The following is a 27,078-nucleotide window of genomic DNA, read 5'->3' as shown; positions in this document are numbered from 1 at the left end:
TGCGCGGGCTCCCGGGCCAGCGCCGCGTGCAGCACGTCTCCGGCCCCCCCGTGTACCTGTCAGCTCGGCGTCGTGTGTGTCCAGCAGCCCGGCGGCCACTCCGTGCGCGGGCTCCCGGGCCAGCGCCGCGTGCAGCACGTCTCCCGCCCCCCCGTGTACCTGTCAGCTCGGCGTCGTGTGTGTCCAGCGCCGCGTGCAGCACGTCTCCCGCCCCCCCGTGTACCTGTCAGCTCGGCGTCGTGTGTGTCCAGCAGCCCGGCGGCCACTCCGTGCGCGGGCTCCCGGGCCAGCGCCGCGTGCAGCACGTCTCCCGCCCCCCCGTGTACCTGTCAGCTCGGCGTCGTGTGTGTCCAGCAGCCCGGCGGCCACTCCGTGCGCGGGCTCCCGGGCCAGCGCCGCGTGCAGCACGTCTCCCGCCCCCCCGTGTACCTGTCAGCTCGGCGTCGTGTGTGTCCAGCAGCCCGGCGGCCACTCCGTGCGCGGGCTCCCGGGCCAGCGCCGCGTGCAGCACGTCTCCGGCCCCCCCGTGTACCTGTCAGCTCGGCGTCGTGTGTGTCCAGCAGCCCGGCGGCCACTCCGTGCGCGGGCTCCCGGGCCAGCTCCGCGTGCAGCACGTCTCCCCCCCCCCCCCCCCCCGTGTACCTGTCAGCTCGGCGTCGTGTGTGTCCAGCAGCCCGGCGGCCACTCCGTGCGCGGGCTCCCGGGCCAGCGCCGCGTGCAGCACGTCTCCGGCCCCCCCGTGTACCTGTCAGCTCGGCGTCGTGTGTGTCCAGCAGCCCGGCGGCCACTCCGTGCGCGGGCTCCCGGGCCAGCTCCGCGTGCAGCACGTCTCCCCCCCCCCCCCCCCCCGTGTACCTGTCAGCTCGGCGTCGTGTGTGTCCAGCAGCCCGGCGGCCACTCCGTGCGCGGGCTCCCGGGCCAGCTCCGCGTGCAGCACGTCTCCCGCCCCCCCGTGTACCTGTCAGCTCGGCGTCGTGTGTGTCCAGCAGCCCGGCGGCCACTCCGTGCGCGGGCTCCCGGGCCAGCGCCGCGTGCAGCACGTCTCCGGCCCCCCCGTGTACCTGTCAGCTCGGCGTCGTGTGTGTCCAGCAGCCCGGCGGCCACTCCGTGCGCGGGCTCCCGGGCCAGCGCCGCGTGCAGCACGTCTCCGGCCCCCCCGTGTACCTGTCAGCTCGGCGTCGTGTGTGTCCAGCAGCCCGGCGGCCACTCCGTGCGCGGGCTCCCGGGCCAGCTCCGCGTGCAGCACGTCTCCCCCCCCCCCCCCCCCGTGTACCTGTCAGCTCGGCGTCGTGTGTGTCCAGCAGCCCGGCGGTCACTCCGTGCGCGGGCTCCCGGGCCAGCGCCGCGTGCAGCACGTCTCCCGGGCCAGCGCCGCGTGCAGCACGTCTCCCGGGCCAGCGCCGCGTGCAGCACGTCTCCCGGGCCAGCGCCACGTGCAGCACGTCTCTCGGGCCAGCGCCGCGTGCAGCACGTCTCCGCCCCCCCGTTTACCTGTCAGCTCGGCGTCGTGTGTGTCCAGCAGCCCGGCGGCCACTCCGTGCGCGGGCTCCCGGGCCAGCTCCGCGTGCAGCACGTCTCCCCCCCCCCCCCCCCCCGTGTACCTGTCAGCTCGGCGTCGTGTGTGTCCAGCGGCCCGGCGGCCACTCCGTGCGCGGGCTCCCGGGCCAGCGCCGCGTGCAGCACGTCTCCGGCCCCCCCGTGTACCTGTCAGCTCGGCGTCGTGTGTGTCCAGCAGCCCGGCGGCCACTCCGTGCGCGGGCTCCCGGGCCAGCTCCGCGTGCAGCACGTCTCCCCCCCCCCCCCCCCCGTGTACCTGTCAGCTCGGCGTCGTGTGTGTCCAGCAGCCCGGCGGCCACTCCGTGCGCGGGCTCCCGGGCCAGCTCCGCGTGCAGCACGTCTCCCGCCCCCCCGTGTACCTGTCAGCTCGGCGTCGTGTGTGTCCAGCAGCCCGGCGGCCACTCCGTGCGCGGGCTCCCGGGCCAGCGCCGCGTGCAGCACGTCTCCGGCCCCCCCGTGTACCTGTCAGCTCGGCGTCGTGTGTGTCCAGCAGCCCGGCGGCCACTCCGTGCGCGGGCTCCCGGGCCAGCGCCGCGTGCAGCACGTCTCCGGCCCCCCCGTGTACCTGTCAGCTCGGCGTCGTGTGTGTCCAGCAGCCCGGCGGCCACTCCGTGCGCGGGCTCCCGGGCCAGCTCCGCGTGCAGCACGTCTCCCCCCCCCCCCCCCCCGTGTACCTGTCAGCTCGGCGTCGTGTGTGTCCAGCAGCCCGGCGGTCACTCCGTGCGCGGGCTCCCGGGCCAGCGCCGCGTGCAGCACGTCTCCCGGGCCAGCGCCGCGTGCAGCACGTCTCCCGGGCCAGCGCCGCGTGCAGCACGTCTCCCGGGCCAGCGCCACGTGCAGCACGTCTCTCGGGCCAGCGCCGCGTGCAGCACGTCTCCGCCCCCCCGTTTACCTGTCAGCTCGGCGTCGTGTGTGTCCAGCAGCCCGGCGGCCACTCCGTGCGCGGGCTCCCGGGCCAGCGCCGCGTGCAGCACGTCTCCGGCCCCCCCGTGTACCTGTCAGCTCGGCGTCGTGTGTGTCCAGCAGCCCGGCGGCCACTCCGTGCGCGGGCTCCCGGGCCAGCGCCGCGTGCAGCACGTCTCCGGCCCCCCCGTGTACCTGTCAGCTCGGCGTCGGGTGTGTCCCGCAGCCCGGCGGCCACTCCGGGCGCGGGCTCCCGGGCCAGCTCCGCGTGCAGCACGTCTCCCCCCCCCCCCCCCGTGTACCTGTCAGCTCGGCGTCGTGTGTGTCCAGCAGCCCGGCGGTCACTCCGTGCGCGGGCTCCCGGGCCAGCGCCGCGTGCAGCACGTCTCCCGGGCCAGCGCCGCGTGCAGCACGACTCCCGGGCCAGCGCCGCGTGCAGCACGTCTCCCGGGCCAGCGCCACGTGCAGCACGTCTCTCGGGCCAGCGCCGCGTGCAGCACGTCTCCGCCCCCCCGTTTACCTGTCAGCTCGGCGTCGTGTGTGTCCAGCACCCGCTCCAGCAGCCCGGCGGCCACTCCGTGCGCGGGCTCCCGGGCCAGCGCCGCGTGCAGCACGTCTCCGCCCCCCCGTTTACCTGTCAGCTCGGCGTCGTGTGTGTCCAGCACCCGCTCCAGCAGCCCGGCGGCCACTCCGTGCGCGGGCTCCCGGGCCAGCTCCGCGTGCAGCACGTCTCCCGCCCCCCCCCCCGTGTACCTGTCAGCTCGGCGTCGTGTGTGTCCAGCAGCCCGGCGGCCACTCCGTGCGCGGGCTCCCGGGCCAGCTCCGCGTGCAGCACGTCTCCCGCCCCCCCGTGTACCTGTCAGCTCGGCGTCGTGTGTGTCCAGCAGCCCGGCGGTCACTCCGTGCGCGGGCTCCCGGGCCAGCGCCGCGTGCAGCACGTCTCCCGGGCCAGCGCCGCGTGCAGCACGTCTCCCGGGCCAGCGCCGCGTGCAGCACGTCTCCCGGGCCAGCGCCGCGTGCAGCACGAGTCCGCCCCCCCGTTTACCTGTCAGCTCGGCGTCGTGTGTGTCCAGCACCCGCTCCAGCAGCCCGGCGGCCACTCCGTGCGCGGGCTCCCGGGCCAGCGCCGCGTGCAGCACGTCTCCGCCCCCCCGTTTACCTGTCAGCTCGGCGTCGTGTGTGTCCAGCACCCGCTCCAGCAGCCCGGCGGCCACTCCGTGCGCGGGCTCCCGGGCCAGCTCCGCGTGCAGCACGTCTCCCGCCCCCCCCCGTGTACCTGTCAGCTCGGCGTCGTGTGTGTCCAGCAGCCCGGCGGCCACTCCGTGCGCGGGCTCCCGGGCCAGCTCCGCGTGCAGCACGTCTCCCGCCCCCCCGTGTACCTGTCAGCTCGGCGTCGTGTGTGTCCAGCAGCCCGGCGGTCACTCCGTGCGCGGGCTCCCGGGCCAGCGCCGCGTGCAGCACGTCTCCCGGGCCAGCGCCGCGTGCAGCACGTCTCCCGGGCCAGCGCCGCGTGCAGCACGTCTCCCGGGCCAGCGCCACGTGCAGCACGTCTCTCGGGCCAGCGCCGCGTGCAGCACGTCTCCGCCCCCCCGTTTACCTGTCAGCTCGGCGTCGTGTGTGTCCAGCACCCGCTCCAGCAGCCCAGCGGCCACTCCGTGCGCGGGCTCCCGGGCCAGCGCCGCGTGCAGCACGTCTCCGCCCCCCCGTTTACCTGTCAGCTCGGCGTCGTGTGTGTCCAGCACCCGCTCCAGCAGCCCGGCGGCCACTCCGTGCGCGGGCTCCCGGGCCAGCGCCGCGTGCAGCACGTCCCCCGCGCGCGCCACGTGTCCCTGCAGCGCCAACGCCAGCGCCAGCCCCGCCAGCGACTCGGCCCGCGCGGGCCGCAACGCCAGCGCCCGCTCGTGCCAGTACTCGGCCTCGTGGTAGCACTTCAGCCTGCGGCACGCGTGCCCCAGCGCGTCCAGCGTGCTCGCCCAGCACGGCTTCATCTGTGACACGGGGTCCTCTCGTTAGCCGCTCGCTTGCCGATGGTGTATATATTTATTTCTTAATGATACAAATTAATTGAGCTGTGTGGCCCTAAATTTCACTTTGCAGCTAAAATTGTCCGTCGCACCCGCAAAGTGTTTGTGTGTCGCGACGGGTCCGGCGCTCCTTCGTGCACTTTAGGAGTTGGACCGGAACGCCCGGAGAAATACCACTCCCCCACTCGAAACCGGCGTGAAATAGCGGCAATGCCGCTGTGTTTCGTCCCGTGAGTGGGGTGTCCGGAGGCCTACACCCCCCCTCCCAATTAATACAAATGGCAGCACGGACTAAAAATAGATTACTCCAGGATGGTACCAGGCTATGCAGCCCTAGAGAATCCGTCCCTGGGCGTCCACAATTAGGGCCTGTACCTAATAGTGGTTGCCCAGGCTGCCCCGCGTATTCTGGAGGGGGCAAATCTGCGCTGACTCGGGGTAACAGAGCAGGAGGCTCAAACCACCCTCCTCCACACTTGCTGTGGACTTTTGCAACATCAGGGGGCTTCGCTCAAATTTAAATGCCGTCCACTTTCACCTGGAGACGGCGAAGCTGGCCCTGCTCTTTTTAACCGTGACACAGATATCCTCCCTGGCCGATCCATCTTACCTTTCATACCTGGGGTATAATTTGGACCACTGCCCGATCCGGAGCACCGTGCCGATCACGCGCCTAACACGGCCCCGCTTCTTAGGCTGTCGCCGCGTGTGGCACTATAGGTCAGCAGAGTGGGACGAGATGCGGTGCTTTTTTGCATTCTACCCGTGGAGGCAGATCTGTTTTTCGCTGGGAGATCCAGATGCCGCTGCTGACGCTGTTGCTGATGTGGTACTGCAAGGTATGGAACTCTTCATTCCATCCTTCTCTGTGCCTATCGGTGGCAGGTCCCAACCATGGTTTGACCACTCCTGCAAAATGGCCTCTCGCCGAAAGCAGGAGTGCTATCAGGCTTGGGTCAATGCGGTGGTATCTATGGATGTGAATTCCAGGAAACTTAAAAAACACTTCAATTATGCCTCCAGGTCCTTCAAAAGAGTTATTGCTGTCGAAGCACATTGGCAGAATTGCCGAGAAACTTGCACACCTTCCCTCGGGAACTCCTGCGTTCTGGTCACTCGCCAAGGCTGTCCAAGGAAACTTCTGCCAGCCAGCCATTCCGCCACTGCACAGGGATGATGACTCGCTGGCCCATGACGCGAAAGAGAAAGCTGATCTTCTGGGCTCCCTCTTCGCGTCCAACTCGACTCTGGATGACCAAGGTGCACCACCACTGCATATTCCGCGGTGCGAGTCATACATGCCGGAGGTAAAAATCCGGCATGGCGCCGTGCTTAAGGCGCTTCTCACCTTGGACATTCACAAATCGAGCGGGCCCGATGTCATTCCCCCGATAGTGCTGCGGACATGTGCTCCGGAACTGGCGCCGGTCCCTATCCGTCTTTTCCGGCTCTCCTACTCTTCAGGCGTAGTCCCGAAATTGGTAGAAAGGTGTACGCTCAGATCCGTCCAACTATCGCCCCATTGCCATTACCCCTATTTTCTCCAAAGTAATGGAGTCGATCATCAACCGCCAGCTCTTGGGATATCTAGAGGGGCACCAGCTGATCAGCGACTGCCAGTACGGTTTCCGTCAGGGTCGCTCAGCTGGTGATCTTCTTGCATACCTAACCCATAAATGGGCGCAAGCGGTTGAGTCGAAGGGAGAGGCGTTGGCGGTGAGTTTGGACATAGCGAAGGCCTTCGATCGGGTGTGGCATAAAGCGCTTATAGCGAAACTGCCATCCTATGGGCTTCCCGAGAAGTTGTGCAAATAGTGACCCACTAGCTTTTTGGCTGATCGGAGCATCAAGGTTGTTATCAACGGTGCATGCTCCGACTTAAAACCCATAAACGCTGGTGTCCCGCAAGGCTGCGTGCTATCCCGTACGCTGTTTCTTCTGCATATCAATGACATGCTGCAAATCAGCAATATTCATTGCTATGCGGACGACAGCACAGGGTATGCTTCCTACACCGGCCGTGCCAACATATCACGGGAAAGCGTCGACGAGAACCGGAACAAACATGTGTCTGAAATCGAGAAAATGCAAAGCATAGTTGCAAAGTCTCGGTATGGGGCCGACAAAATTTAGTCCAAATCAACCCCAAGAAGACACAAGTTTGTGCGTTCACCACTAAAAAGTCTCCCTTTGTCGTATCCCCTCGATTCGAGACCACTCCTCTAACTGGCACAGCCTGTATTGGTATACTTGGTGTCGATATACCGAGCGACGTTCAGTTCCGTGGTCACTTGGAAGAGAAGGCCAAACTGGCCTCAAAAAAGCTTGGTGTACTCAGTAAGGCGAGACAGTACTTCACTATTGACCTGAAGTAGATGGTTTCGAAAGGTTCCTCGGCGGTTACCCGTCAAACGTGGTGGAGGTAGCTTTACCGACACGGGGGCTATGGGGGAGGGGAGCTCATTGGGTATCAAAGCCCCTCCATTGGTGTCGGAGTCGTAGTGGTTTGGCGCAAATGGGATGTAGATCTTGATAACCGGGAAGGATAATGGGAAGGGTAATGCTATGTTGGTTGCAAGTCGATACCTATAAGGGTGTAGAAGATACGCGGGTTTAAAACATGTCATTTCTAAAATTCTAGAGTGATCTAGATTCTAGACATTTCCTAAAATTTATTCTGAACAAACAAGAATGTTCTAGAAATTTCTAAATTAATCTAGATCTATATACTATATTAGTTAAAGTGAGATGATTTAAGATATTAATGTCTACTACGTCTTAAGATATTAATGTAAAAACAATTAAGAACAATAAATTAATAAATAGAAAGAAAATATATCTTTTATATGGAAAAATTGTGAAGTAAGTTGTGATAGATAATTAAAATTATCAAATAAGTATATAATTAAAAATGTCCCAGCGAAGCAGGTATTCACTGCTAGTTATGTTATATATTTTATCTACACCCATGCTTTAAATCCTCTATTAAACATTCTAAAACCAACTTATTGCCAACATTAAAACACCCAATGTCGTAGTAACCATTACATCATCCAAACGAGTGGTGTAATGAAATTCAGTACAACATTACTTCATCCGTTTTGATAATAACACTCCATTAGATCATATTACGATTACTAGGACGGGATTTTTTAATGTTAGCAATAAGCTAACAGGTACAGAATCTTTTATAGAAGATTCATAATATGGTTGTGGATAAAGTCTTGTATGCAACTGTTGATAATTAGGTATTAAAACAATGTGATACTATTATAAACCCACATTCGTATTTTAATACCCCGTATTACACAACAGTTGCATCAATGACTATGATGCCACAATCACCTTGTCTACGGGCCCGGCCAGGTCAAGTGCCTTCAGCCACAGCACACGTGCGTCCACGTAGTCCCCGGCGTGGAAGGCGGCCACGCCGGCTTCGTGCGCGATGTCCGCAGAACTCACCAGCCGAGCCAGTTGTTCCCAAGAGCTCTTATTCTCCAGCTCTGTCTCGTTCATCCCAGTCTCCATCCATTGCTGGAACATATAAACGACCAAAAAGCCGAATTGTTAGTGACCCTACTAATCTAGAGATCCCGGGTTATTGAATCAAATATATTATTGTCTTGTACTCATAGTACAGGCTATGCCTAATTTGGGGAAAGACAATTAGTGTAAAACCCATGTGAACAAAAATTCAATTGTTCGGATCAAACCAACGCAAGCGGATGTAACTCCAACGTGTTCCTTTAATAAGGCTAAGTGAAATAATAGGCATGATGACAACAAGTAAATTTCATTGAAATAATTTGTGTGTATATTATTACAAAATTCCTAATTCTAAAACTCTGATTCTTTTCATAATTAAAAGCAAGATGAATATAATAATCGATAAAATAAAATCGCTAAATACGGCAATCCGCCATGAAATGTTGAACGCCAATCAGAGCGCATGACGTCACGTTAGAGTTCTTTCTCTTTGTTTACATTTGAATTACTTAAGATAATACACACTCGCTCGCTTTTTTAATTGAATACGCCGTTATTGTTTTGTTAGTAATTCAAATTTCTTTTGTGTAAATTGATTGCGCTAAATTGAGTCATGGAACAAGGATTTACAAAGGCTTCCAGCGCAAATTTACCAAGAATCGACTTGATAATGCTAGGAACGTTTCTGGCATCAAACAAAGACTTCTGTTCAGCAGAATTTAGAAATGTTAAAACTTCCATGTAAGTATTGTGTATTAAACAGTTAATTAATTATTTAAACCATAAAAATAATTCGTTGAAAGCATAGCTATTGTACCTATTTCAGTATAACATTCAATATTACAATTTGAGGTTATGTTTATGTTAAATATTTCTTTTTGCAATTAAATATTTACCATTGCTTTAATTATTTCAGGTCTGCTAGGGCATCTTATGGTGATGATGCTGTAAGCTATGTTCAGGTCAAACGTGAAGGAAATTTGTGCACAATAAAAGCTAAAATCTGCCCAGAACATAAAGTGCATGCCAAGTTGTATGGAGTGTCTTTGGTAGTCGACGAACAAGAAGAAACAGTTAAGTCAGTAGAATGTCATGATTGTGTGGCTTCTCAAGGAGGCTGCAAACATGCCATGGCATTCTTAATGTGGGTTCATCGCAGAAGTGAAGATCCATCTTGCACATCCATAGAATGCTATTGGAGGAAATCCAAACTTTCTAGAGTTGGGAGTACCCTTAAATACAAAACTGCTACGGAATTATCTAAGGGTAGCCCTAGCTTACCATCTGATACCGAAGTATTGGAAAAGTTTGTAGAAGAAGGGAAGAGAAGAAGGTTAACCGACTGTGAATTAATGAAATACCAAAAGGACTATGTTTTTGATAGACTTTTAAGTCTATCAATGGACAATTTAGTGTTGAAATATAAAGAAAACTGTTGTAATAAATTTTTGGATAGTGTGATATTTTCTGATGCTGACATCAACAATGTAGAAGAAGAAACAAGGGAGCAACATAAAAGTAAGCTTTGGTATGAATTAAGGTATGGCAGAGTGACCGCTTCAAGAGCATATGAATTCAGTAGGTGTAAAACCAGTGACGGCACTCTGATGGCAGTAATAATGGGTGGAAAAATTCCAGACACAACAGCTATGAAACGTGGTAGAATTTTGGAGGATGAAGCGAGGAAAACTGTAAGTGCCAACCTGGAAAAGAAAATTAGAAAATGTGGGTTATTCTTATCTAAAAATTATCCCATGCTAGCGGGTTCACCTGATGGGATCTGTGAAAATAGTATAATAGAAATTAAGTGTCCTATGAGTCAAAAAACAGTTAAAGCATATGTAAAGAATGGGAAGCCAACCCAAAAGTTTTATGTGCAACTTCAAATGTTACTAACAGGACATAAAAAAGGCTACTTCTGTGTAGCTGACTGCAACTACAGTGCCAATAAGAAAGTAGATATAATGGAAATTATGTATGATGAAAAATATGTATCAGATTTTCTTAAGGTAAAAGTCCCTTTGTGGAAGGATAATGTATATCCAGTGTTATATAAAAGTGTAATGTTATAAATAAAAACCAGTTTATGTAAAAATGTTTTTATTTGTAGGATAAACCTCTGATGATCTTCACACATTATATACTAATTTACAACACTATATAAATATTCATTTACATTCACTTATATCAATGTTTTATGTTAGACTAGCTCATATTAAACAAACGAGTTTAAGCAAAGTAACAATGAACTTCGAAATAATACTGATTCTTTGTTTAATTATCTGCATAATACAATAACTTGCACTCAAAATTGTACAGTCAAACAGGATTTCAGAAACTGAATCTAACATTATTCTGAAACTGAACTGGCATATATTCTTGATCAAGCTGATTGATTTGATCTTACAAGATTCTTTGATCAAACAAACATGTATATTTATTTGATCAAAGAATCTTGTAAGTTAATCAATCCACAGGCAATGGTTATAACATCATCTAGCAATTTGACTAAATTAACATTTACACATGCATGCGGCTTTAACATACAGAATTCACGTAGGCGTCTAATCACTCTCTCCACATGAATCCTTAAGCTTGCAATTTGTTTTGTTTCCCTTGCCTCATGTTTTGATAGCTTTGTACCAGTTGCAACACTTGGAGGTCGTACTAAGTTCACTCCCTGTTTTCTTAAATATTGTTGTACATGTTTGAAACCTCTGTCAGCCATCACACACATACCTGGTTGCAAACACTTTATAAAATCACAAGATTCGACCGACAATGTGTCAGTAATTCTTCCTCCATATCCTGGAGAAATGTAATTGATTAGTCCATTAGGAGTACAAGACACAAGATACTTTATTGTATTAGCTTTTTTGTATTCTGACCAGGAGAGAGCCTGGTTCACTGCTTTTGAAGCACATTATTATATGGTGTGTGGGAATATTTAACTTTTTTTCAATTAAATCTATAAGGTAGTAACAACTGTTAGGAACTCCAATGTAAGACCGTGGGTTCTTTTTTATTTTCTGCAATGTATATGCCAAGATTCTTGATGCCTCTTGTTTCTTATCGTCTTCAATTAATTCACTGCAGTCTGAAGACCATTTAATTTTTAAAGATGTCACTGATGGTGATTCACTATGTGCTACAGATGGTGTGTGTGAAATATCACTGTCAGAATCTGCCTGAAATCCTATTTTCTTGGAACATTTTTGTATGGTGGATATGGATGGCTTGGTACTTGTGATTTTAAATGGTGAAGTAAAAGCAGAACGACAAAAGGGTTTCGATGGTGAAGTCATCTGATCTACTGATTTTATTTCTGTTTGAACAGCTTTACTTCTGAACTTATTTGTTATATACACTTGAATGGATTTATTTACCATCTTAGGTGCATCTTTTGTAGTACTTTCCTGCATGGCTGATGTTCCGGGGGTTGGGTCTTCAAGTTCTAGCTGTTCTGTTGCAACAGAACAAGTTGTAGTTGTTTTATTTTGTAATTCTTGCTCAGCTTCTGCAACGACTTCTCTTCTTTGCTTTTTCGCACTATATTTCCTTTCGTTTGAGTCGGAAGTTCGTTTTCTTCTGTCAGGTTGGCATTCAAATTTTGAGGGAACGCACCCAGGTTTCATGCGAATCTGCGACACTGACCCCATCACATACTCCATGTAGTTTGCCATATAATTTGGTAACTGAAAATGAAATAAAATACCTTTTTAATAACTTATTCATTGAGGATTTGAAAGTAACAGTGAGTAAGAGAATCATAACCTCCAAAAAGTTTGTATATCAATGTTTACTTCTTCCCATAAAATTAGCTTATAATGAATTTAGCAACAAAATTCTACAAAATAAAAAAGGAAATACTTACGTCAAAGTGATCTTCACAAAAATAAAGCTGTGTAGTGGGTAATATTCCTTCCAAATCACGTCTTGCAAGTTCAAGCCACTTCTTTCTTAATTTCTTATCGAAAGGAACGAAAATAAATAACTTCTCAGGAGTTTTTATGGACGTATTAGTACACAGAGGGACGGAACACCACCGATATGCTTTCGAAGTCATGTTTTTAATGTAAAAACTAGTAAAATGTCCAAATTAAATATGAATTAGATAATGTTTACATATACCGAATGTTCCTTGTACTCTAAAGTGACGTAAGCAAGCGACGCCATGACACTTTGACGCGTTTTGGTGCAAATTTTAAATTTATGAATCAAAAATTATTTTTTAAGTACTAAACCTAAATTTTCCGCAGAAATATTATGTTTATTATAATTCATATATATTTCCAAATATTATAGAACAGTTTCTCAAAATTTGTCATCATGCCTATTACATTGATATAAAAGGGAACCAGTGGGAAATGCACAAATTTTACGAGAGTTCAAAATTTTAGGAAACGAGACATTTTGTCAAATGCTCATCATACAAATGTACTGTGATTCGAACCTGGGACCTCCATCTTAGAGGTCGGAGTCACTGAGCTGCGACGGCCTAATAACCATTGTATTGAAATTCAGTACAAAATTACATCATCCGTTTTCATAATAACACTACTTTGGATGATATTACGGTTACTAGGACTGGCTTTTTTAATGCTAACTGTTTCAGAATCCTTAATAGAGGATTCATATTATGGGTGTAGATAAAGTCGTGTATGCAACTGTTGATAATTGGGTATTAAAACACTCATGTGATACTATTATAAACCTACATTCATGTTTAATACCCCTTATTACACAACAGTTGCATAAATAACTAATACAGTACCTTCGAGCTGCAGTGTAGTATGGCCGCCCTGGTGAGGAACCTCTTGCACATGTTAACATTGTTGAGGATGGAGCACTCCACGGCCACGTACAGTGGCGGCAGGTAGCTGCCCGACATTAACTGACTCGCCTGTAACATATGTTACAGATCTGGCCGTCATTTTTGACACCCAATTAACCTTCACAGACCATATATTATTTTATGGAAAAGGAGGAAAAACGAGCGTACGGGCCGGGCCACCTGGTGTTAATTGATCACCGCCACCCACAATCTCTTGCAACACCAGAGGAATCACACGTTGCTGGCCTTTAAGTAAGGTGTACGCGCATTGAAGGTACCCATGTCGTATAGTCCCGGAAACACAGCATAAGGAAGCTCATTGCACAGCTTTGTAGTACGTGGAAGAAAGTTTTTTGAAAAGCGCACTGTGGAGGACCGCCACACAGCCAGATGGTGGGGATGATATACTAATTTGTGGCGTGTCCTGCCGTGCCATATTAACACAGTAGCACCTCACACATTTCGAAGATTAGGATTCATACCGCGAAACTCTCGAGTTTCATAGTCCATTTGTAATACGAGTACTATATTATACCCTAGGCCGAACCAAACTGGTAACAAGAACCTATGTCTGGGATCCTTACGACAAAAAGTACGGACTTTTATTAGAAAAAGTGCAGAAATCCTTCCTAAGATAGCTGTACAAACGTCGCAATATATAATATTATCCTTTCATGTATCCACACCAAATTTCACTTGCGACCAACTAAAAATGATGAAAAGGAGACGTTGATGCTCCAGATCTTCATGGGCAGTTGTGTCGTATACGTGTCCCTAAATGTAATAATAACCTTCGCACAAGAAAAAATAAACGTTTTGTGTTCCCGCTTCATTGCACCGTTGCCCGAGCCACAGCACCTATACCGCGTACATTGTCATCTTTCAACGAGCTCTTGGGCAAGAAGTGGGATCCCTTCAATGATGGGTGGACTTCCCTAGTATCTGAACTACAAAGGTATGCTGAGGGCATTGAATTTGTATAACTCATGTAGTAATTAATTTCTCTTTAATATTCCTTTTTTTTGTACTTTCTCCTTTTTTGTGTTTCTTCTAATTAGTGTAAGTGGCACTGCCGTGCTAATTGGACAATAAAAAAACACCATTGTTTACAATTTTTTTTTACAAATAAATATATTATTTTTATTATAATAACTACACGCAGGGTCGACTAGTTAACCCAAGCAGCGCTCGTTAGCATGTACCTGATTATTAAGCATGAACCAGCCGTCGCATCCCTGAATCCATATTTATATATTGAAATTGGACACCAGGTGAGTAACTCTCTATTGAGCTGTATTTATTCTGTTGGTAGCGGCGACTGATGTTCAGGGGTAATATTGCCCTAAAGCATAGGGAAGTCCTTGCCTTGAAATAGGCCGCCATCGCCTGGTCATGCTCCGTGTCCGCCGAGAAGCTGTGTCCGTACGTGAGCCACACGCAGCCTGCGCTCGCCTCCAGCGTGCACGCCTTGCTTAAATACCGTCGCGCGAAGTCCCGCTTACCTTTTAAACAAATGTGGACTGTAATAGATCAATCATACGCTTTCAACAAATTAATGTAAAATTAATAAATATAAATGCCACCTATTAAACATCAAGTTTCGACATTGATTACAATGTAACTAAGAGTAAGATTCGACACGACTAATGCGACGATTTATCGAATATCGATTTTAGTAGTAGGCCCCCAGATCCCCGAGGTTTAGCTCCGTCGTCAGGGCCGCGATAGACAGAAGCCGATGGAAACAAAAAGATCTTTTTTTATGGGAAAAGGAGGAAAGACGAGCGTACGGGTCACCTGGTCTTAAGTGATCACCGCCGCCCACATTCTCTTGCTACACCAGAGGAATCACTGGAGCGTTGTCGGCCTTTAAGGAAGGTGATTGCGCTTTTTTTGAAGGTACCCATGTCGTATCGTCCTGGAAACACCGCACAAGGAAGTTCATTCCACAGCTTTGTAGTATGTGAAAGAAAGCTCCTTGAAAACCGCACTGTGGATGACCGCCACACATCCAGATGGGCATAATAATAATACTTTATTTCATCTTTTTCTTACAATCACTGCACGTTACTTAATTTACTAAATGTATAATATTTATTGTATAATACTAATTATTAACATCTTTTTATCGTTAATTGTAATAATAATAAAATTGGAAAACGGTTTTGCAGTGATATTAAAATGGGTGGACCTCTGACCCCGAAACAAGTTAAAACTGTATCTTCGGGGTCAGTGATTCCTCGACAAATGACAATGACCAATGAAATAATTAATAATAAATAGAAATAAAATGTGTGTGTGTGTGTGTGTTTAATGCTTAGTGAGTAGGTTACAACTTACAGTAGACTTTCCGTTTCTGAATAATATGATGTTGATGTTGTTTAAGATAGGCGGTGGTTCTTTTTTAGCTCGAAATTGCTTAGTGTGTAGATAAAAGTCTTCATATGAATCTTATTGTATAGGTTAGAGGAGAGAGCATCACATTGACATTTTGCGAAGGCCGTTTTACATTTTATTACGGGACATATTTGGGTGCGGCGTCGTCCTAGAACAGTCACGTTGAGGGGTAGGGTCGCATGTTTTTTTAATATACACCGAAGAATATATAGTTGCCGGACCGTTAAAACTTAGCATTCTGAGTAAAGTAGGTTGGTAGAGTATTGGATAGGTTTATAAAGCATTATCTTCAGGATAGCTCTTAGAGCTCTTTCCAGACTTAACATAATTGTTACGCGGGCTCCACCCCAAACAGGGATACCTATGTCAATAGTGATTGGCATAAGGCAAGGTATACAGTTTTCACCGTATTAGGATCAGTCACGTGTCGTAACGTCTTAAATATGTATATTAATTTCCGCAGCCTCACTTTTAATTCTTCTATTTGTGTATGCCATTTTAGGTAAGAGTCTATGTAGATGCCGAGGTACTTTACGCTAGAGACAATATTGAGAGAGGGGCAGTTACAGGTGGGTGTTATTGAATGACAAGTATGTATGATGATATTCGAATTTTCAAGTGAAACCCAGGAAGCAGATGTTAAGGAAAAAGGAAAAATTTGTGATTTTCGGATATTTAATGTGTTGTAAATTAAATTAAAGTAAATTAGTTGCAAGCCAGTCAGCCACGATGTTAACCGCTTGTTGGGCGTGCTGTTGGGCACTACTCCAGTCATTACCGTGCACAACGAGTGCGGTGTCATCTGCATATGCATATATACTGCAGTATGGTATGTTTAGTTTGCACAGATCGTTGACATACAGCTGAAAGAGTGTAGGTCCCAGAATACTGCCCTGCGGTGTCCCCGTAGTCAATTAACTCCGTGTCACTGATATGCTTGTTTATTTTCACACTCTGTTTCCGATTCACAAGATAACTCCGGAAAATTCCCAAAGCTTGAATTCGAATTCCATACCGCTCTAACTTTTTGATTAAGGTCGGAATTGATACCGTGTCAAAGGCTTTGGAGAGATCTAGGAAGATGGCGAAACATTTTAATTTATCATAACGTTTACTCACTGCATTACATAAAGATTTGTGGTCGCAACTTCTGAAGATATACTGGTTCTGAACCGGAATTGATTTTTAGCTTTCAAATAGTAAATAGAAATTTCAAGATCGTTGTTCAATATTCTTTCCAGGACTTTCGACAGGACTGATAGAACCGAAATCGGCCTATAATTAGATACGTCCCCTTTATCCCCTTGTTTATAAATGTGACTGACTCTTTTCATTATCTCGGGAAACACACCCGTAGAGATGGAAATGTTGCAGATAAGTGTGATCGGAGGTATTGTGACTTTTTTGGACGCTTTGATTACTAAGGGTGTAATGCGGTCCCAACCCGAAGCAGAGTCGTCTCGCAATCCACAGATTATGCGTTCAACTTCATCAGTGCAAATCTCAAGGAGCACAAGGGAGTTGGATGGAGTGGAGGTTGTCAATGACTCCATTGTTGTGTTATTATATACAATCTTAGCTGCTAGATATTTAGCTAAACTCACAAAGTGCTTATTAACTGCAATATGAGGATTTAAAAGATTAAATAGCACGGAAAAGGACGGCTAGTGTAAAGGGTATTTTTAAATATATAAATTTTCAAATAAATAGGTTACTGTTTATCAATTATCTTAAATAAGAGATCATCTGAATTCATTAATAAGTTCTTAATGCTAAAATAATTATCATAAAGTAGGTAATTTGAATGAGTGTATGCTATGATTCTATTTTTAGAAATGTGATAAGTGTGCGTTGCTATTGTTAAAAAAATAGAGTTGAAAAGAGATATTTATATGAGGTTCTGATATTCGTGTAAGGAGTGTGTTTTACATAGTTTGTTGATAATAAAATAATAGATTTTTCTTAACATAGTAGTACCTGATAACAGCAACGATCGTACGGGATTAAGATGGGCATGAAATCTAACTTGTGGCGTGTAGTGCGAAGGTGGAATTTGGCTGCAGGAATCAGATGAAACAGCTCTTCGGAACACTTCCCGTGATAAATGCGATAGAGGACACACAATGGAGCGATGGCTCTACGCAGCGCCAAGTGATCCAGCCGTTCACAGAGCACTGGGTCCCCGACAATTCGAGCTGCTCTGCGTTACACGCGGTCAAATGGATCGAGCTGATACTGGGGTGCGCCAGACCAGAGATGACAGCAATACTCCATATGTGACCGGACCTGCGCTTTGTACAGCGCTAGAATGTGGGCCGGCTTGAAGTATTGCTGTGCTCTATTTATGACGCCCAGTTTCTTCGAAGCCAATTTGGCTTTGCTCTCCAGATGGCCACGGAATTAGCAATCGCTCGAGATTTCGAGACCCAGAAATCCGATACTAAGCGAAGTGTTGAAGGCTTTAAGAGAAGTGTTGTCGTAGAACGGTGATACGACAAATGGGGTTTTTTTAGTGGTACACGCACAGACTTGAGTCTTCTGGGGGTTAAATTGGACAAGGTTAAATTTACCCCACTCCGCGACCTTCTCGAGAGAGGACTCGATAGAAGACACAAGTTTCTCCAGACACTGGTCGACGAGACTGGTCCCGAGAGAGACCTGCATGGCCCGTGTATATGGCATCACCAGTGCTGTCGTCTGCATAGCAATGTATGTTGAAGGTGTCCAACATATCATTCCTATGCAGAAGAAACAGTGTCGGAGATAGCACACAGCCTTGGGGCATTCCAGCGTTCACGGGCTTGTGATTCGAGCAATAACCGTCAATAACGACCTGTATGCTGTGCCCAGTGAGGAAGCTGGAGGTCCACTTGCAAAAGCTCTCGGGAAGCCCAAATGATGGAAGTTTTACACGATCAAAGGCCTTCGTTATATCCAGGCTAACTGCCAGGCTTCCCACCTTGCTTTCGATAGCCGCCGCCCATCTATGTGTTAGGTATGCCAGAAGATCACCTGCCTATCGACCATGGCGAAAGCCGTACTGTCGGTCATTGATCAACTGGTAACCCTCTAGTATACCAAGAGCTGGAGGTTAATTATGCTCTCCATGATTTTGGAGAGCAGGGAGGAAATGGCTATAGGCCTGTAGTTTGCCGGATCCGAACTGTCTCCTTTTTTAGAATCGGATGGACAAGGGCTGACGTCTATGAGTCAGGGACTACGCCTTTTGTATTTGAGTGCCGAAATAAACGCGTTAGCACCGGCGTCAACTCAGGGGCATACGTTCTAAGCACGATTGGAGAAATGCCATCCAGCCCGATCGACTTCCTGACGTCCAACAAAAACAGAGCTCGCCTAACAGTTTTCTGTCTGAACTGTACTTCAGGCATAGAGCTCTGACACCACGGGATGGTCGGCGGTGTTTTTTCCTTGTCGTCAAGAGTCGAGTTAGAGGCAAAAAGAGTGCACAGGAGATCGGCTTTCCGTTTTGCCGTATGGGCCAGGGTGTCATTCCTCATGAGCAAAGGTGGCAAGGACGGCTGGTTGAAGTAACCAAGAGCAGCTTTCGATAATGACCACTACTTACGTGTTCCGTTCGGGTAGATGGAAAGCTGCTCGCCGATTTTACGACGTGCTTCGATTTCGCACGGGCGATTTGCCACTTAAAAAATCTGGAGGCACGGTTAAATTTCCTCTTTAGATCTTTGCAGTTCGGATTTTTTAAGCCTTACCGTTACCCAAGTTCGATACGCCTGTTTTTTGCAGTCAGATACTGCTTTAACTGACGCATCGAACCAGGTCTATGATCTGCCACCGATCGATACAGGAGAACTTGGTATAATAATATCCATGCCCTCTAGTATCACATCAGCTACTACAACGGCGCAGCACTAGGATCATCCGAAGGGAAACAAACCATGCCCCAAGGGTAGGATGCAAAAAAGGAACGCATCCTATCCCAATCTGCTGACTTGTAGTGCTAAAGGCAGCGGGTCGCTAGTGGTCTGCGACGTGGGCGTTGGATAGGTACTACACTCCTGACCAGGCAATGGTCGGACGTACCAAGAGGGGCGTCGACAGAGACCTGGTAACTATCGGGATGTGTAGTCAGCAGAAGATCTAATAAGGACGGCATGTGGCTATCCACATACGGGAGCCGCGTTGGTGACTCACTCATTTCGGACAGACCAAACGCCAATGCAAAATTATGCACAGATCTCCCTGCGTAGTCTGTGGTACATGACCCAAGCCATTCGGCATTGTGCCCGTTGAAATCAACTAAGACAACGATTTCAGCGGAGGGGATGTGTGCAAACACTCCGTAAATTGCAGCTTGAACGCAGCCCATGAGGTGGTCCGTTTCTGTGTTACCACTATGGGACCTGTAGACGCACGCATAGATACGGACACGGTCCTCAAAATCAACACGGAGCCAGAGAGTAGACAGGTCCTAACCCTCGGCCTCCGGTCCTCGATACTAACCTATGCGAAACATAGCGGCAGTAGGCTACTTTACACCGGTATTCTGTGCGAGTGTTGTAATTAACCCGGACGAGTCTGGCCCGATTGTGCTGACTCCCACTTCTAAAAAGCCCTTAGTCGCCTCTTACGACACCATTGGGCCTGGGACTACCCTATTATTTTTACGTCCCGGGAAAGCACAGGACTCAGTTCACTCCAAGTGTGGACCACTTGTAGATGATCACGATACTCAGTCATGAGGGAACCACTAGAGAGAGAATAACTAAGTGTCTAAATGAAATTAATAGAAATGAAGTAATATCCAATCTATCTAAATTATTTATTTTGTTTTTTCAGTTATACTAAAATAACAATATTAAATAGGTGCCTCAGAAACAAAAATTATATACAATTGTAACTTTAAAGTGTTATATGATTTAGTTAACCCTTAATCAAATATAGGGAATTATTTCCCATTTGACGCTACCGTAACGTTTCTCTTTTATTTCTTTATTGGTATTTCTAATCAGTACCAACCTCAGAAACAAAATAATCCTACAGATTTTTTAAATCTAATGTGATGGCAACATTTTGTACAAAGCCGCGAACTGTCACCGTATGGCAATGTCAAAAACACAGTTTGAATATTTTGCGGAAAAACCGGTTCTGGTGGCATTTTTAATAGTTTTTGAAGAAAAAAAATCTAGTAAACGCATAAAGACAATATTCTTGTAAGGTAGACATGTTTTCTGAATGCTTTTTTCGGGTTTTGCCTTCGTAGCATTGATATTTGATGTATTTTCTTAGGTTTAACAAAGTGGGAAATAATTTCCCATTGTTTGTTCCTGCATTGAAAAAATACCAAGTTTTTCACACTTTTCCACCTTAATAACACTATTTTCCTTAATAAGTTTCAGTTTATAGAAAAACATTATTCTTAGCGTTGTTGTTTCATTTTATAAGTTTATTCACTCATGTTACTTTGCTTGTTTTTTATTTTATTTTATTAGATAAAAAACAAGCAAAGTAGGAGCAACTAATATGTATAGATTTGTAGTTGAAATGTCCAAAAGTTGACGCTGTTCTGGATATTGGGAAATAATTTCCCACTAAATTATATTTTGCTTTGAAATACCGGATACTGGGTAAGGTTATATAATTCTATTAGAATATCTTAGCAGACTTTATTGCATGTTTATAGTTCTATAGTATCACTATTACATAACCCTAGTTGGATTAATGTTAAAATTAAATAGAAGATAAGGTGAGACAGTGAGAAATTGATAAACTCTGGTGCAAGGTCACGGGTTACTCGAGCCAGTCAATGACCGTTAGAATTAAAAGACTTGCCCAGAAATGTATTCCTGTGCTTCTGTTAGAATGGTTAAATCACAAGTGTTGGATTTTTAATTTTAAGTAAACTTTTTTGCATTCTGATTTAAATTAGCCAAATAAAAGAGACCACTATAAATTACGATCTAAAATGTATACTGTATTCGATGTAATAAATAAATTTCATACCAGAGGTATGTTTTTTAATGAAATAAGGGACGAGACGAGCAGGACGTTCAGCTGATGGTAATTGATACGCCCTACCCATTACAATGCAGTACCACTCATGATTCTTGAAATACCCAAAATCCTGAGCGGCGCCTTTCAGACCGAAACAATAAAGTTTATAGATTACTGTTTTACGCAGAAATAGGCGCCGTTGTGGTACCCAAATGAAAAATGAAAATGATTTTTTTTTACTTACGTGAACTTACAAAAAGCATCTGTAAATAATCATAAAATGTTCACAAGTGCGCAAAAGCGTCAAAAAGTAAATTACGTAAGTAATTAAAAATACGTCAGTGGATGCTACAGGGCCGCAGACTCGCGATATGAATGGTACCGCACTCCAAACTTCTTTATCCTCAATATATTCCTTAATATTATAGTTACTTTTTCAGTTTTTATGTAATATGTCTTGAATGTTTTGTCAGGCAATTCTGTTATGGTCGTGCGGAGCTTATTATAGAATCGAACAGAATTTCCCAAAAATGACTTATTTGCCTTAGCGGTTCTAAAACTGGGTATAGCAATTTTATGTTTATGTCTGGTATCAAAGTTAAGCTGTTCACACTTTTTAACATATTTATGCATATGTTTCCTAGTATACATAATATTTTGATAGATATATCCTGATGGCACTGTAAGTATATTTATTTCTTTAAACAGATTTCGTAATGAGTCTCGATTCCAAGACCGTATATAGCACGAACAGCTCTCTTCTGTAAATTAAGATGCTATCAATATCATATGTCTTTTTGATTGGCTTTTTGTAAATTCGAATTGGTTTTTATGTAATATTCCATTGATAGTAAAGTGTGCCAACAGTTGTTCGAACATGATTTTTTTGAATATTTTACTTTACGCTGGCAGTATAGATATGGGCTTATATTCAGTAGGATTATTCGAGCAGTCAGTCTTGAATATGGGCACTAACTTGCTTATTTGCATTAAATCAGGAAAGACACCATCACTTACACAGCAATTAAAAATAGCCGCCAAAAGCGGAGCAATATTTTGTATAATAGACTCAACAGCCTTAACAGACAGCCCCCACAACTCTTCGCTATCTTTCATTTTTATACTTCTGAAAGCTTTTATTATATCATTCTTAGTTACAAATTTAAAACTAAATGTGGTCAAAATAGGTTTAATGCTGTTCTTTAAAAATAGTTCAGCTGAATTTGGTGATGATGAAAGATACTTTGTGGTTTCTGTAGGTATATTTGTAAAAAAATTAGAGAAATAATTGGCAACAGTGAGAGAACATCTGAGACAGACTCGTCATTAATATTTAGAGTGTATAATATAATATTATTTACAGTGCATAATCTAGCCGGCTTCCTGTGCAACGCCTCTCACTGGTAAAAAGTACCAACTCACCTATCAGGTAATAATAGCAGCCGACGGCGTACCACGCCGCCCAGCTCTGCGGGTAGGCGTCCACCAAGGTGTGCGCGAAGGCGAACAGTTCGGTCGACTTCTTCAGCTCCACGAGGCAGGCCGTCCTCACGTCGGGACACGCCCAGGGGCCCGCCTCGTCCAGGGCCTTTAGGGCCTCGGACCAGTCCCCTGCTGCCGCCAGCTGGCGCCCGCGGGCCTCCGCCCCCGTCACGCTGCGGGAGCGAGACACTTCTACCGCAGCAGGAACCTACGTGACAATACCACATGAGTACGACATAACTACAGGTAACGCGCGAGTTGAATGGAATTCAGTAATGCGATAGTGATGTGACCTAATTATAATTGATGACCATAATACCATTTAACACTAGATTAAAATGACGAAAAATATTTTTGAAGTTATACATCTTTAGGCGTGTTAAGAAAAAATGATGAGAGTGAAATTTTAAGAAACGCGCGCATCACTGTAAAACAAAAGTAACAGGGTGAAGTTGGTTCCTAAAATTTTCTGACTATTGCGACATTCATTATTATTTGTTTTGGTTTCTTTGTCCATTATTAGGATAGGCGATTCAAGCCCGTGCAACCCTATTCGTTATTTAATAATTAAATGTCAAAGTCATCTTTGCAAGATCTTTACAAAATTGTTCTTTCTAAAAACGTAAAATAGCAAGAGGAATTAATCATTTTATTGATTTTGCTTCGAGAGTAAAGAAGTATAACTTCTTGCCTGCATACATAAGCACACACACACTTTTATCAATTTTTTCATCATTTTAAATTCCAAACATTAAAATTTCAACTGTCAGGGACGGCACAGCACTACACTACAGGCGCGCGAGGTGAGAGCTTGCAGAGAGCGGGGGCTATGCTCCCCTCTCAGCTCTTTACCTCAGACCCCGACTGCATTCAACTCGCGCGCTAACTCTAGTGGGCAGTGCGCCTTTGGACACGATAACGAGGCGATGTTTTCAGTTTCAAACATTCTTCTGCCAGCACAATTTGAATAGAAAAACAATCAACAGTTACCGCTGGCTCTCCCTCCTGGGGTGTCGTTGGTAGCGGTGCGTATCGCAGCACTCTCTCTCTATAGGCCGCGCGCAGCAACGCCGCTTCGGATGCATTCAGCTGGTTGTTTATTGGGAGTGATTGTATAAGTTCTTTTTCTGAAAAGCAGTTAGTAGTCTATAGTAGAGATGGGTCGTCGACGATTTTTTCGTAAACTAAACGAGACCGTTCATTGTCGATCGTCGACTAGTCGATAAACCAGTTGAATTCGTCGACTAGTTGATTTTGTGAACTTATTAACTAACAGTCTACATATTTAAGCGATGCGTCAACGATAAACCGGGTCGACGAGTAAAGTGTAAACTAGATATAGTTCTATGACGAAGTTACTCATAATTATTGAGCGAAATTCGTCACGAACTAACTAAATCGAAATAAAACAAAAATAAATAATAATAAATCAGTTTACTTCGTTTGCGCTGAGTAGCTGTGCAACTGTCGCTTTCACACATGTAAATATATGTAATTGCTATCCTTTTCCATCAATCAAAAGAAAATTAAGAAGAATTTTAAGAACCGTTTAACTCACCCTAAATGTTTATTTAAAAATGAATACAGTGCACGAGACTTTAAAGTTCAAATTCAATTGACCTTCGCGTCCCGTTGACCTATCTCCGGATCCTTGCAACGAAGTATACGAATGTTACCTCAAACAAACATCGTTTCGTCTCGTCGCGCTTGTTGAAATGAACGTCTCGACTCTCGACTACATATATAGGCGTCTACGAATTCAACTAGTTTATGAATGAATGATAAACCGTCGAAGCGTCGAATGTCAATCGACGGTCGATTCACCTAGTCCGTTGATTAAAACTCCCATCGCTAGTCTATAGTAAGACCCCAAGCTTATTTATTAGTAGTGCTGACTTATAAGCTTAGGAGTCCCGCGCTTATGTGCCGGTCGGTTCAACCGTTTGTGTGATGATCAATGTTTTTTTTTGCTACTCATGTGGGGAACTCATACATACAAACGATGCCTAGTTGGGAACTGAACAATATCAGCGAATATGCTTCTCTAAAAAAAATAGCTATAATGAATTTATTAGTTATTTATGCAACTGTTGTGTAATTAGGGGGATGAAAACACGAGTGTGCGCCAATTCTAGTAACCATAATATCATCCAAAGGAGTGTTATTATGAAAACGGATGATATGATGATGTACTGAATTTCATTACAACACTCGTTTGGATGATGTAATGGTTATTAGGACATTGGGTGATTTAATGGTGGCAATAAGCTAACTCTAAAATCTTTAATAGAGGATTTAAAGCATGGTGTAGATAAAAAAATATACATAATCTATATATATAAAAATGAATTGCTGTTCGTTAGTCCCGCTAAAACTCGAGAACGGCAGGACCGATCTGGCTAATTTTAGTCTTGTTATTTGTGGAAGACCAGGGAAGGTTTAAAAGGTGAATAAATAGGAAAATGCTGCTAAATTGAATAAAAACAACAAATTTGTTTTTCCTTTGATGTGTCCATACATAATTTCTATGAGAGAATTTATTGACGCACGGTTTGACAGTTCCGCTGTGAAACAATTTTATTACGACAGCAGGGTGCATATTTTACGAAGTAATTTTTGATGTTATGATATATTATTGACAAATTTATATAAAAACATTATTTCCCTTATTGTATACAGAACAACCTCTGTCGGGTCAGCTAGTAGGTATATAAATATACATTATATATAAAGGTATTATGTCAGCTGCGAGAATTTATTAGTGTTTATAAAAAATATGATAACTTTAATTTTAAAAATATAAAGCAGAGTTTCACCGTTCACGAGTATAACGCATGGACCAGCCATCGCCTTTATTGGTGGAATTGATTGACTACACTTATATGATAATGATGGACATAAGGGCGCAATATTACTAACCTAGAGCAGGTGTAAGCGCGTGTTGTTCCAGCAACAGATCTAAAGCCTCATAGCAAGCCACATCAGCTCTCAACGCTGTCTTCAGAGCTTCTACGGCAGCATCTCGTCGCTCCAACGCGGTGAGCGCGCGTGCCTGAGTCACCAACACCCCGGACAACGCTCTCTGTAACACCAACAATGAACCTGATCCATCAACATGAAAATACCGCCCTTCGATGCGAAATTTATCCTAGATGGTTTATGGCTATTTATTTTTTTGGCTACGTATTTATTATAAGATGAATAAAATTTATTTCCTTTTAAAATTTGCCCGGCAGCGGGAACGGCTAGTGAGCATATATTTTAAACAATTTGTTATCTTTTTAAAATGATTACCCTCACTTCTAGGATTAATACACAAACAAAATGTGATAACAAAATTTTACTAACGAACTTGAACCCGCCACCTCTCGCGTTCCGTGCGAGTAATCTTCCAACTGAGCTAACCGTTCGGGTGACGTATCGACATAAAATCTTGTATGCTTTGTTTGTTCAGTTGTCAGCACTCGCACGGAACGCGAGAGGTCATGGGTTCGAGTCCCGCATCGTTCATAAAATTTTGTTTTCAAATTTTATTTGAATATATTTTAAGATCACCCCCAGTACGTCTGTCTGTCAACGAGCTGAAATACATTCATATATGATATAACTCAATAATGAAAATGTATATGCTCCACTATAAATGTACGGGAAGCTACCTTCCTTATGACCAGCTTCTTGAAAAATATAGTATACTTGACTTGCAGTCAAGGCGCAAACAACTTGAAGCTATGCTCTTATTTGATCTGTGTCATAATAAATACGACTGTATTCCTTTAACTCGTAAACTCTGTTACAAAATACCAGTTAGAAGTCATGTACGCAATAATCAAACGCATAAACTTTTTGCTACTATAAAATGTCGTACAAATTCTGGCGAGCGCTCACCACTATGGAGAATGACACACTCATATAATGCGTGCTTTGGCAATATTGATATTTTTTCCACTCGTGTGGGCTCTTTCAAAAAGCTGGTCATGGATTATCTTAAGAAGAATATTACTATATTAGACTAAGCCTGTAGAATAATAACAATAAAACTAAACGAATATATTTTTTATATCTACACTTATATTCATGTAACTTTTGTAATTAAGTATTAATTAATAATTATGTGGTTCACGTAGTTGGTAGCATGTATAGTATTACTGTATTATATTATTACTGATTTTTTTCTAAGCACTGCGTGCTACTGTTTGTTGACCCGAATAAATAAAATAAAGTGTTTGGATAAAACCAAGATAAAAATTTATTTAACGAAATCAGTTCTTCTTCACAAGTCTGGGGCGTATCTTGTCGAATGGGTTGTAGATACTGGCATTCAATAAGTGAAATTCCTACTTTAAATAAAAATATTTGAGTTTGAATTAAGGTCCTTAAATGACACTTATGAATGTTAAAAAAAATTACATTTAACTATCTAAT

General features: G+C 45.8%; 2 protein-coding genes across 3 annotated transcripts in view; both read right to left on the bottom strand.

Moving 5' to 3' along the window:
* The window catches only part of LOC126974343 (cell division cycle protein 16 homolog), a 34,171-nt gene that overhangs the window by 3,106 nt on the left and 3,987 nt on the right, over positions 1-27,078 (bottom strand). For both annotated transcript variants that reach the window (XM_050821801.1, XM_050821803.1), the window contains exons 4-10: positions 25,576-25,738; positions 23,647-23,783; positions 22,597-22,864; positions 14,170-14,306; positions 12,745-12,873; positions 7,830-8,018; positions 4,172-4,448 (exon numbers count right to left, since the gene is read on the bottom strand). In XM_050821801.1, coding sequence (XP_050677758.1) covers positions 4,172-4,448; positions 7,830-8,018; positions 12,745-12,873; positions 14,170-14,306; positions 22,597-22,864; positions 23,647-23,783; positions 25,576-25,738 — 1,300 coding nt within the window. The remainder of the gene's footprint in view (positions 1-4,171; positions 4,449-7,829; positions 8,019-12,744; positions 12,874-14,169; positions 14,307-22,596; positions 22,865-23,646; positions 23,784-25,575; positions 25,739-27,078) is intronic.
* Positions 10,691-12,302, bottom strand: LOC126974350 (uncharacterized). Its single transcript, XM_050821811.1, has 2 exons — positions 11,845-12,302; positions 10,691-11,665 (listed from the first exon to the last, which is right to left on the bottom strand). The coding sequence occupies exons 1-2, from the start codon at positions 12,034-12,036 to the stop codon at positions 10,838-10,840; spliced, it is 1,020 nt and encodes a 339-aa protein (XP_050677768.1). The 5' UTR covers positions 12,037-12,302; the 3' UTR covers positions 10,691-10,837.

Source organism: Leptidea sinapis, chromosome 32, assembly GCF_905404315.1.
Source record: "Leptidea sinapis chromosome 32, ilLepSina1.1, whole genome shotgun sequence".
NCBI classification, from domain to species: domain Eukaryota; kingdom Metazoa; phylum Arthropoda; class Insecta; order Lepidoptera; family Pieridae; genus Leptidea; species Leptidea sinapis.
This window is presented reverse-complemented; position numbering and strand designations above follow the sequence as displayed.

Bases quoted from the DNA above. Each gene is read 5' to 3' on its own strand.
- LOC126974350 (XM_050821811.1), bottom strand. From the start codon at position 12,036: ATGACTTCGAAAGCATATCGGTGGTGTTCCGTCCCTCTGTGTACTAAT. The intron at 11,666-11,844 runs GTAAGTATTTCC...TTTCATTTTCAG, and splicing joins TTTGTGAAGATCACTTTGAC to TTACCAAATTATATGGCAAA.